Source organism: Camelus bactrianus, chromosome 34, assembly GCF_048773025.1.
Source record: "Camelus bactrianus isolate YW-2024 breed Bactrian camel chromosome 34, ASM4877302v1, whole genome shotgun sequence".
Taxonomy (NCBI): Eukaryota; Metazoa; Chordata; class Mammalia; order Artiodactyla; family Camelidae; genus Camelus; species Camelus bactrianus.
The window spans coordinates 16,482,079-16,494,367 of record NC_133572.1 but is presented as its reverse complement, the minus strand read 5'-3'; the positions used below and the strand labels follow the sequence as shown (position 1 = coordinate 16,494,367).

The 12,289-nt window shown below is 37.9% G+C and overlaps 1 protein-coding gene across 3 annotated transcripts in view; it reads right to left on the bottom strand.

The window, feature by feature from the left end:
* Nucleotides 1-868: 868 nt before the first annotated feature.
* Nucleotides 869-12,289, bottom strand: part of RASSF8 (Ras association domain family member 8) — a 95,804-nt gene continuing 84,383 nt past the window's right edge. For all 3 annotated transcript variants that reach the window (XM_074357503.1, XM_074357502.1, XM_045510344.2), the window contains 3 exons: nucleotides 7,788-8,677; nucleotides 5,623-5,767; nucleotides 869-4,983 (listed from right to left, as the gene is read on the bottom strand). In XM_074357503.1, coding sequence (XP_074213604.1) covers nucleotides 4,862-4,983; nucleotides 5,623-5,767; nucleotides 7,788-8,677 — 1,157 coding nt within the window. In that variant the 3' untranslated portion in view covers nucleotides 869-4,861. The remainder of the gene's footprint in view (nucleotides 4,984-5,622; nucleotides 5,768-7,787; nucleotides 8,678-12,289) is intronic.

Below are 12,289 nucleotides of genomic sequence, written 5' to 3'. Positions count from 1 at the left end.
CTGTAACCTCCTTGAGGTGCAAAGCAAATCCTAACTTCAGTGTCTGGCCAACAATGGAGGCTCACAGAATGTCTGCAGAAAGTACGAACGTGCCCAGCGTGTTTATGTGTGTTTTCTAGAACTCCCTTGGTCTTTCCCAAGGGAGGCAGCACAGCCATGTGGAGTGGGCTGCAGGTGAGGCAGACAGGATGGAAACTGGAATTCTAAGAGTCCCCCAAACTCGGACATAGAATAATTTACATTTTGAATTATTGTTTCTCATTTGATTTGTTTTTATAACATGTAACATTCATATGTATAATTTCACGAGCAAGATCTAACTTCTACTTATAAAAAAATATAATTTATATACTTCCACATTACTTTCCCATTAAAAAGTGGTGAAAATGTAGAAGCTGGGCATTGTAAAGCTTAGTGTGTGGCTTTATCATGGAATACAGGGAAGTACCTTGGGATCAGAAAGGTCTAAATTCAAGTGCCCCATGAGCTGCTTATCAGGTGTGTGACCTGGGAGAAGTTCCGATGGTGGGATGTGCCTGGCAGGTGGGAGGCACTGAATTGTTCCTTCTTTTCCTCTTACTAGTGGTTTTACAGAGATCTGGGAACACAGAGCTTCAATAATAAATAATTTTTTTCTTCTACTTTTGAAATAAAAGGGAGGCATATTCGTTTCTTAACTCAGTTTCCCTTGGATGAAGCAGCTGCCTTGGTAACAACAGAAAATTCTTTACTTATATAATAATTAACATGGTTTTTAGAAAAATGTAATTCGATGTCACTGATAATGCAGATCTTTTCTCTTAGGCATCTTTTAAAGGAAACAAAACTATGCTTAAAAATATTAAATACATAAGAAACAAACCAGCAATTGTAATGCCCCAGTGAATCCTGAAAATTTATTATTTGGGAGAATATCAGATATTGATCCTTTGTTTTACAGCTCTTGATAATAATCAGAAAATACACATTTTGAAATAAAAGTCAAAAGCAAAGAATAATTACATATGATACAGATTACAGATATTTTATTTGAACATAAGCAAAGCAGTACTAAAAGCATATTTATGTGTCCACAACTAGTGAACGTGGCAATTTTCTGTTTAAAGCTGCAGCAACTCATATCCTTTTCGGGTCAATAAAGAAAGACAGATTGAGAAATATATTTAGGGCTATCACCATGTCTGGCTGTAAACCTATTTTTTTTACTCTTTCCCCTCCCCCCATATATATATATGTATATACTTTATTGCCTTTATATTTCTGCTGGTTTAATATAATTAGTATACTAAATAGTTATCTGCATTTATTTGGTTTCTAAAAATATATAAAATGCATTGGAATAGAGCTCCTGCAGCTTTCAAGCAGTCACGGTCCTGGCATCGAAAGCTTATTCTGGAAATGTCAAGCAGCAACACTGAATAAATAGTGATTGTTTTGTCTCCTCCATACAGCTGATGGCCTTCACCCAAAACTTAAAAATACTGTAGCAAATAGTATAAACATGCAACTTAAAAAAAAAAAACTGACATAATATAAAAGTAATACTTAAGAGCTAAATTTGAATACAATACAGACTAATAAAGACAGCGTTAGGCAGAGGAGGGATGTGAAGACAGCACTGTTATTTACATATAAATTAAGGCCCAATATTTCAAAGGCAATTCACACAGGGAACCGTCCATCTGACCATGCCCTTTGCACACCTGAAATCAAGAGTTTCTGCCTTTTCTATATTATTTCCTCAAATCCATTATTATAGTTCTAATTTGGAAAGATGTTCGCAGAAATGGTTTTAAATGCAGTTTCTCTTCTCTAAAGGCCACTTTGCTCTTATTCACAAAGAAAGTTTTCTTTTAACGCAGGTACAAAATGCATTTATGTTCTGGAAGCAAATGCTTCTTCGTTCTTCTTAAACACTGTTAAAATTCACATTTCGCTTCGTAAGTTTTGTATTTTTACTCTTTTAGTCTTATTTGAGCACTAGTTTATGATTAATTTGAACTATAGAAACTGATGACTATCTCAGTTATGGCTGAAGGAATTAAATGGGTTAACTCCTATTAACACCAACCAAAGTCTCACATATAAATTCCCTGTGCATCAGGGAAAAAAAACCAAAAAGCTAACAAACCAAAATATCCCATAAGAGCAACAAAAGAACGGAGGCAACCCACCACGTATCATTCTCTGAGGATGACAAACACTCAGAAGGGTCAGTTTACCTATGCTATTTCTCATTATTCCTTGGTAAGAAAAAAATATCTTCTAATGTATTTAATAAATACTTGTAGAAAATCACAGTAAAACAACTTGCAGTGTAATAACAGTTAAAAAAAAAAAAACCCTTGAAATCGAATTTAGTATTTAGAATCCAAATATTCCCCCAGATGCAAAATTTTCTATTTGATATTTTGGTAGACCATTGCCCACTTCCCCCTCTGAAATGTATCCAAAGGTGTGGCCCTTAACCTAACTCACTTGTGTTCACAATAGATAAAAATGATCAGAAATAGACTAAGATATTTTTAAGATGTTCTAGGGAAATGAGTCTTCTTTATTTTAGAAAAAGACTTAGAAAAGATTTCTTAGAGATGTGCTTCCAGAAGTAACAGAATTGATTAAAAAGTACAACTGCTCATTGCAGTAATCAAATTCACATTTATATACTCCTCTCATCTAGAAACAGTATTTCTGTCTGCAATGAGGTCTGTGAAGATTATCTGGCAGCTTGAAAATTCAAACGAAGTTGTCAGAATCCTGCCAGTCCTTCTGTAAAGTTATTAGGTTAATGCTGACAATAATTTACAACAATTAAGTTGGATACTGACTTTGTGTTTTTTTATGGCATGCCAAGGCATCTTTGCAATTAAAAATTGCGAAGTTTAATATGTCTTCAGTTTAACATTTTGATTTAAATAGAATGTGATCCATCTATAAAAATGTTTTTCTTTGTGAATAAGATCTCAATTTCTCTGAACAACAGTAACAAAATGACCCAGTATAGAATGGAACCCTTTAAAAATAAGGCATATATTGGGCATACATAGACCATCATTGTCACAAAATCTACAAATTATTTTGATTTTTTAATTCTCCGAATTTTTAAATACATGTAGATATGAAATAATTATTATAAATTTACAGCAAATGTGTATAGGTTGTGGTTACTAGGTAAGAATCGTTTATTTCTCAAGTTATTTGCAAAACAGTATAATGGCAAGGTCAACTTGGTAACTCCAGGAACCCAAAGAAAATATGTTTAGTTGAGGTCTGCCATTTAGCTGGACTAGAAAAGGCAACTCTGCATTATTACTTTCAGTTCTCTAGAAGCTTCTATATATTTTCATAGCCATTCTTAATATTTTTCATTGGAAACCTAAATATAGCAGCATTCTCAGCATTCATTAAACCAAAAATAAGTCAAATGTATTTAAGTTGCCCTCATGCATACGATATAACTTACATCTTTTTATTGTTACCATGGCATCAATAGACTAATCCATTTTTACTTTGTTGCATGTAAATAATACAATGTGTTTCCTGCAGAATTAAAAACTACTTTAAATTTCAGATTAAAGTCTTAATTATATAGTACCAAATTTTGATCAGAGGGAATGTAAAAATGGCTAAGAAGTATCTGACCACATCCATCCAGACAGTCTTGTGAATCTCAGTTAAGTCAGTACTCATGGGAGGGGTGTGGACTCATTTTTGGTTTTATAATATATGTACAAATGGAGATTAATGTCCTGTAAAAAGTTGAGCTGAAAATTAATGAAAACAAACACTGAATTTATTTTCTTGGTAAAAAGTACCTAACTCCAATCTGCTTTCTATTTAAGTGATTGGAGAAACAACAGTCCACAGTGTGCACAGTAAACGATGTGCCAGCAATGACTTATCCATGGTGCTCACACCAACAGACCGTGCATATAAAGGAGGTTATTTTAAAAATAGGTCACTTGAAGCAACCTTCCTGAAGATACCCTCAGACATCTAATTTATGTATTATGGCAACTCTGAGGACCCACCAGATTAAAATAATAAGGCAAGGCAGAAACAAAACACATTATGTGTCAGAAACCCCATGCCTGTTCGGATAGATATTCAACAATTACATTTTTGTTCAACAGTGTCCGAAGCACTGCAAACCTTTTAAACATGTAATTTACCTCATGAAAACATTTCTGTTCTTGTATGTGGTCCTTCATACACTGGAAATATTGTAAAGAAAAGACTGAACTCCAGACTACAAAGAAAAGCTGAATTACTTCAGCTACGTGAGCCATGGTTAGGACGGGTTCACGATACAAGTGCGAGCCAGTTCTTCTGGGGTTAATTCCGACGGCGGAGCATCTCTGACCCTCGCTAGCGCGGCGTATGGAGTCTGGCCACATGCACACAAGGTCACAGTCACACACTGTGTAATGTACTTCAGTCACAGGATAAGCATTAATAACAAATATTAAAACATCAACATTCACTCATTAATTGATTACATGGAATAAATAAACTAAGCCAGTCACATATTTCTCGTCACTCTTAAGTCACGGTTTTATTTATGTATACACACAGCATAATACTTCCCTAATGCTCTCAGAACGCTACAAATAAAAATGAAGGCTTTGCATTACAGCTGCTGGACAAAAACGTCAACACTGTTGATGTGCGAAAACACAGTTTCTTTGTTCTTTAGCATCAGTGCACAGGGTATGGCTCCAAGTGGTATGTGGTTTAGGACAGAAAAAAGATACGGTGGCTTGTGAAATATATCCTCTGTTCATCATTGGCACAAATCAAAGAAGGAAGTTTTAGTGTCCTTGGTACCTTTACTGGGTCTCTCCCCTGAAGACAGATAATGTTATACATAAATGCCTTCAGGATTAAAACCAGACGAGACGGGGTTCTGCAGAATGCGAAGATTACTGGGGAGCTGCCGCGAGGAGCCAGGCCGCTTTAGGGACCCAGACTGGAATGGTGCCTCTAAACAGGAAACAAAGAAAGTCAGCGGATGTTCCTAGTAACCTGGAGTACTCAGCAATATGAAAAATCTGAATTTTTCCTGCCCTCCAGAACCAATAACATATAGTAAGGACTGCAACCCGCCGCAGGTCCTGTGTGACGGGAGATGCTACTCTGCTTGAGCCCCTCAGGACAGAACAGGTTTTGGTGATTTGAACAGTTCACGAACTTTTATTAAGGTGAGCATTTTGCTTCTCTTTCTGGGCTGTTCAGACTATACGCAGCCCCAGACTTAGAAGTGTCCTTTAAATATCAGCACAAATTGAGAACAAAGACTTTAGGAGAGGAAGAAGGGGCATTAGGAACAAGGAGAAACTAAAACAATTAATTAACAGACCTTGATTCTCATTTGTTTCAGGAAAAAGCTTGTAAAAGAAGCAGTTTAAACCTAATGATAAGACATTTGGTGATGCTCATCTAAGTACATAAGTAACCTAAATATTATTGATTTGCCTCACAAACAGGAAATAAATCAAAAAAATTAAGTGGCTCAAGAATTAGCTTTGAATGGTAGGATCACACTTTAACTGAATGCAAGCAGTTTATTAAAAGTTAACAGTGAGAATGAAACTTAAAAAAAAGCGACTTCTCACGTCTTACCCCTTTCTACGTCTACATGCGAGGCCTCCACCTCAGTGGGCTCCGCAGGCAAGACGGTGACTTTCGTCCCCGTCTGCTGGATGAACTGCTGCAGGTTGACTTGCCGCAGCTCCTTAGTCAGCTGCTCCAACTCTTGTTCTTTGTCCTGGATGGAAGTTAAAAAGGTTTTTTAAATTCGAGGATTCACTATTGGCGACATCCATCCTGGTGACAGTCCGCCCGCGACAGTTAAACGTACTTAACAGACCTGGTTTATATCGGTATCATGGGCTGAAGAGGTCACCTTCACACTGTGACATGGGCCAAGAAAGAGGCGAATAAAGGACAACAACCTTCAGTCTGTCTATAAACGTGATGCCTTCCTCTGTAAAGAATACACTCTGCGCCTGATACATCTATAAACTTCCATGAATGAAATACTGGATTCCATCCACCTGGTGTTTACAGCAATCTTGTTGAGCTGTTCACGGGTAAACTTCCCTATAATCGACTTAACTGACCGCAAAATTAATAGTCATTTGGTCCATGAGAATCAGAGTCCTTGCTTTCTTAAAACTGTCTAAGTTTTCATGGAATCCGTTATTTGGATTTGTCTTACAGCATGAGGGACGCGAGGTTCCCACTACGAGGTTCTTACGTCCTGGACAAGGCAGGTCTGAGAACTAAGTGCTCTGAAGTCAGGAGATCAAGTTTGGATGCCAGAAAGCTCAGAAAGGAGAGGCTTTCTACCATTCAAATGGATTTTCTGCTCTCTCTCTCTCCTCTAGGGCACTAAGAAAAAGTGGCGAGGCCCCACCCAGGCTGGCTGTGTCCGGATTTGTTAAGGGGAGGGAAGAGAAGCAGAAAGGAGTGCTTGTTTCCTCTGCTCTGAGTGTAGAGGGTACTTGGAGGTATGTTAGTAGTTTGATTATTAGAGAATTTTCAATAGGTAGTGGGGTTTACTAGCAGTGACTGTTGTTACTGTTTCCTGTAATGTCAAGGCAATACAGTTTCCAAATGTACCCCTTTTTAAGTGTCAAAATGAATCCAAATAGTAAAATACTGACACATCAGAGGCTAACAACCATCTATTGCACGAGAAATTCCCGACTTTCCAAATTTTGGTGGTAGGTCTACCTCTCACTATAGTTAGTGGCAGAGAGAGGATCACATCGGCTCTTCCTGGAACCTCAGCGCTCCCTGTTGTGGGGCTGTTCATATTCTGAAGCAGCTCCTCTCGAACTCCAGTGAGCACAGGGACTGTTTGGAGATCTGGTCACTATACAGATTCTGAATTTCTAACAGGTGCAGTGCCCTGAAGCTTCATAGATCACTCTCTGATCCATGATCACACAGCTTCCAAGCCAGTGCTGTCCAATACAGTAGCCACTAGACACACGTGCTACTGAGCACTTGAAATGTGGCCAGATGTGACTAAAAACAGAAATGTAAGTGTATTTAATATTTTAAAACAGCTTTATTGAATATTATTTAATTTTAATTAAAGTAGCCAGATTATAAGCAACTATGTGTCCTTTTCACTTCAGCTGTGACAGGCTGACACCTCTTTGCAACTTTCATAATATCACCACACTGTCTTTTCAAGAATGATATCCAAGAAGCAGAAGTTGAGTGATCGGGGTCTAAGTGCGGAATACAAATGTTCTTGTATGTGAACTAGAGATGGGGACAAATCAGGAACCTGCCCCTCTCCTCAGGAAAGCAAGGGAGAGGGGAGGGGGGAGGGGGGAGGGGGGCTCTCTCAGGAGAGAAGACCTGATTCACAAGCACACACAACCCTTGGTAAACTAACCCTTGGTAATCTCTTTCAGCTCTGGTTTCCCATCTCTGAAAGGAGATGGTCAGATTCACTATCTCATCACTAGTGTCCATTCCAGCTCTGAGGTTCACGTCTCCTGTATCCAATTACCTAAAGCCACAACGGCCACAGTAAGGAAGCTTCTTCCCTGGAGAAGGACCCAGGTGGCCTCAGCTCTCGTCTTTGTTTTGGTAAAACATTTTAGCTTTGTCATAAGTCACAGAAATTCTAAGAAATTTAAAAACCAAGGAAGGCTTCCAACTTAAGATGTAAGAGAAAACGAGCAATTGTTAAAGGAGATGTCAAAATGTATTAATTCTTTTAAAATAGACGAAACTTTTTTTTTTTTTGGTAAGAGTGTTCTTACCTGTAATCGCTTGGTGGCCTGTCCCAGAGATCTTTCCACAGCTTTAATGCCGTTCTCCAGCCTCAGACTCTGCTGGCCTTGAATGTCAATTTCCCCTCTGACTTTTCCGATCTTCCCTTTAACCTCTTCTTCGTTAACTTGTGCCTCTTCCACCTCCCGCTGCAATTTTTCTGCCTCAAGACCGCTTTCCATAGTCTGGATTTGAGCCAAATAGTCCTTCAATTTGCTCTCACATTCTGTTATTTTCTGTCTTATTTCTTGAAGTTGATCTTTCAGCTGTTTTTCATTTTCCTGCTCAATCTGTAGTTCATTTTCCCAAAATTCTTCCTCCTCGATTTCTACGTCGTTTCTTTTGATCTTTTGCTCCAGACGGACGATTTCCTCTTCAAGGTTAGAGTTATACTTCTGCTCCCAAAATCGTATTTCTATTTCGTTTGATTCTAGCTCTTTCTCGATGGATTGGAGCTTCTCTGTCTGCAAACGGATCAGCTTCTTTAACTCATCTGCTGTTGTTTTGCAGTTATTCAGCACCTTTTGCTTAAATTCCGTTTCTTTACCTTTTCCGAAAATGTCCATTAATCCTTTGGCGCCTCCTGTAAATGTTAGTGATTTCCTTTTAGGTTCTCTTCTTTTGATTGTTTTGTCAATCTGAGGCCTCAGCTTGGCTAAGGGGGGCAAGCTCTGCCTGTATAAAGTTCTTTCCGGAATCCGAGCCACACTGTCTGACGTGGGCCGCTCACTGAGCGAAGGCCCTGTTCGGCGTAAGATCAGCTGCACGTCACTGGCATACTGCCCCCACTTGTTTAGGGATATGATAGGATTTTCATGAGGTGCTAAGTGTCTCTCAGTATCTCTCCATTTTTCTATAAGTGTGTACCTTCCAGTTCGACCTAGAAAAAAAGATAAGAATAAATTATTAAAATGGGATATGCAATAGCTAAAATAATACCTCCAAAGAGAGGACACTGTTTGATGACTGTGTCTTCTTAATTAGCATCAAAGTCCAGTCCATGATACCTTCAAAACTTTCACTTGAAGATACTGAATTCCTTATGATATGTAACACATAAAACTATGGGACGTCAATTGCAGACTTGCTTAGAAACTCAGCAATACACTTTAAACCTCAGTGAGCTTATCCTACACTCTCATCAAATGTCCGAATGCCTACACCTTGCTTGGCGCAAGACTTCCAGCTGAAACTAAGAGGGCACTAGAGTGTCCTATTGGAAGCCAGGAGGGCTTGGTCCCCGGAACTGGGCAGAACTTCAGAACTGGAGCACACTGCCATCAGGTGAACCCCTGGCTTTCTCTGCACATCAGGACCTGGGAAGGTTAGAGCCCCCATTTCTCCACCTGAAGGGAGTCCTGGAGCCAGTGGAGAGCCTGCCACTCGGTTAACAGGTACTGAACTGTCTTCCTTTGACTGTACCTTCCTGCACACGTGCGGCAAATGAAAATCACCACAAACCTTCAAAGTAATTTCATATAAAAAGAGGGGCCTGAAGAGGAGCCTTGTTCAGTTTTGATAATAGCTTCAACGAGTCTTCTTAAAAATTTTTAAATGCAAAAATATTATTATTAAAAAACAAAAACAGAGTAAAATTACGTTTATATAAAAATACACTGAATCTAACAGTAATTATGAAAGACAGTTTCGGAAGACAATATAATGTCATTAGCTTGAACACACTTCCTAAGTCAGATGGACTATATTAATTTCGTTAGAAGTGTCCATTAGACACCTGAAACTAATATGATGTTGTATGTCAGTTGTATCTCAATTTTAAAAAGTGTCCATTAGTGGTTAATATTATTACAAAGGAAAAAACCCAACCCTGCCATCTAGCAATGATAATACTGCATACACAGCTACAGATTTATCTTCCCTGTCTTCTTTTTTAATTCATGAGGTTCTATGAGGTAATATGTCCTCAATTACTGGGTCAATAAATGTAAATCTAGATACGTCCATATGAACACCCACATATGCAATTCGTAAGGAGCAGGTGAAGAATGATATTGCTCTAAGCATATGTGTATGGTCTCCTTTAAGGAAACCTGAATCTTGGATGCAGCTGAAAAGTTGAATCTTTGAAGGCAAACAGACCAGACTTTAAAGCTCTGGAAAGTAACTTACTGGGTAAGTAGTACAACTTCACTTCTGCAGCGAGGACGTGGCAGCACCTCAGAGGGCCTGAGAGTCGGAGTCAGGTGTAATGAGTACCTTCCACACTGCCAGGCCCATGGCAGGTACTCAATACACGGCAGCCAATATTCACTTAAAACATTGTTATTCACATGACAAAAGGGCTGACCGGAGACCTCCTTTAAACAGTGATGTGATATGAGAGCAATCTGACTAAAAGAATCCTTAAGTGACTTTCTGCATCCCCTAACTATGTAAAGCTGGACAGAGTGGAAAGAATGAAGGCATCTTTTCTCTCTGGAGTCAGAAGGCCTCTCTTCAAATCTGGCTTTGCCACATATTTACATGACTTTCACAAATTATTAAATCTCCTTCAGCTCCAGTCTCCTCATCTATAGGATGAGAGTAGCAAGAGTCAAGTGAGATGTAAAGTATGAAAATGTTTGTAACATTGCAAAGTGCTGTACAAGGATTACTTGTATTATTACCAAAATACTTCCCCTGAGCAAAACAAGGGAATGAGAAGCCTTATCAGCATGTTGGATTTGCCTTCTTGGAATTAAAAAAAAAAGTTTCTAATGATTTTCAGGGTAAAAATTATTGTAATTACCCCAAGAAAAACCACACAACAAATCTGCAAGGTTAAAACTTGCTCTCTGGGTATGCACCGCTCCAAAGAGCCCAGCCGCTGTGGGCGTGGCCCTGGCCCTGCTGCCTGTCAGCTACCTCTAGGACCCCCCCTGCTCCCCGGCCCCTGTGTCCTCATCAGGTACATGAGGAGTCAGACCAGATCAGCAGAGCTCTCTCCATCCTACCAGGCCAACGAAGCATCTTTAAAAAGAAAACTGAATCATTACATTATATGAACTAAATTATACATTTTAAGGACTCTAATTTAGTCATAATTAAATATAAAGCCGGTTTTTCCAATGCTTAATGGTACTGCTGCTCTGTGAGGATGTCTTGGTTAGATTATTTGGAATTGCTTTTACTGCCAGTTTTTCCTTTCTGTTAAATAATGTGTATTTAGTGCGATTAGGCAAAAAAGAAAAAAAATTCCATCTAGCAATATAAAAAAGCTTTTTAAAAAATGTAAATGAATCAATACTTTGATATTATAATAGAAATTGGATTTTAGGTACTTTATGTGAGAGTTAAGTCCCACAATCACTGTTTTTAATGCCCACACTTGGCAGGGCCTACACATCCTATATATTTCATTAGATTCCAATTCTTCCTGCAAAACTCTTTTTAATGCAGTTTATTAAATGGATACATTTAGTTCCACCTTACATACTATCTTGGTGTAGCCCAAAAACTAATAAAAAGGAATTATCTACCCATCTATCTTTCTTTCTATCTGTCTGTCTGTCTATCTATCTATCTATGGCATCTGTAGTTTAAACTGTTTCGGCTACCTAGGCCTGTATGCCACAATAGGTAATGGTAAATAAAATACTGACTTTACTTTTGAATAGCTGAAGCAACTGAGTGTAACCCCAAGAACTGATAACTTTCTATAATGAGGAAAATCACATAATGAGATTTTAGTGCATTAGTGGAATCTCATTGGATAACTGACATGAAATAAAAGGAAAATGGATAACAGATTACTTTCGCCTAGCTTAAAGCAGAATATGTGATTATGAATTAATATGAAGTTTTGGGAAATATGTACCAAAACTCAAAAAAATTAAATGAGTCACTCAGAAATATAATGCCCTTATTTCAGCCATTTAAAAAAATTGCAACCATTTCTTAAAATCTTAGGAAATTTCTCTTTGGAGCCAAAAAATAAAATCATGATTTAAAAGTGTCACATCTTGTTACTTATTCAATGAATATATATACTGAACAAATACTTGTTAGAAATAATGTCAGGTCCTGGGAATATATATTCTATTAAACTCCCTGATCATCAACTCTCTTCAGAAATTTTAGTTTTAACGGATATTTGATTTTTTCTTCAGTATCAAATCCTCCTTACCACAAAAATGAATACTGTAGGTTATTTAAAAGAATGTGACGTGGCATTCTCTTATGCATTTAATGCTAACATATCCTCCTGTTTCTGGACATACTGGAAGTGAGTGATGCCAGCCAACACCTGACTTATTCTTTATCTGTGGTGAAAAATCTATCCTACCCCACTCAGTTTTTTTGATAACAGATACTTTTGGTCTCTCTGATCTATAAACATTTTGAAATCTTATGCAAAATCTAGTGAACATAACTAATCTTTTCCATAATGGTGGAGAATTCTTACAATAAACATTGATCTCTGTAACAGAACTTATACTGTACAATTTTATAGTCTATTAAATGCTTCTGATGCTTATATATGTATATATAG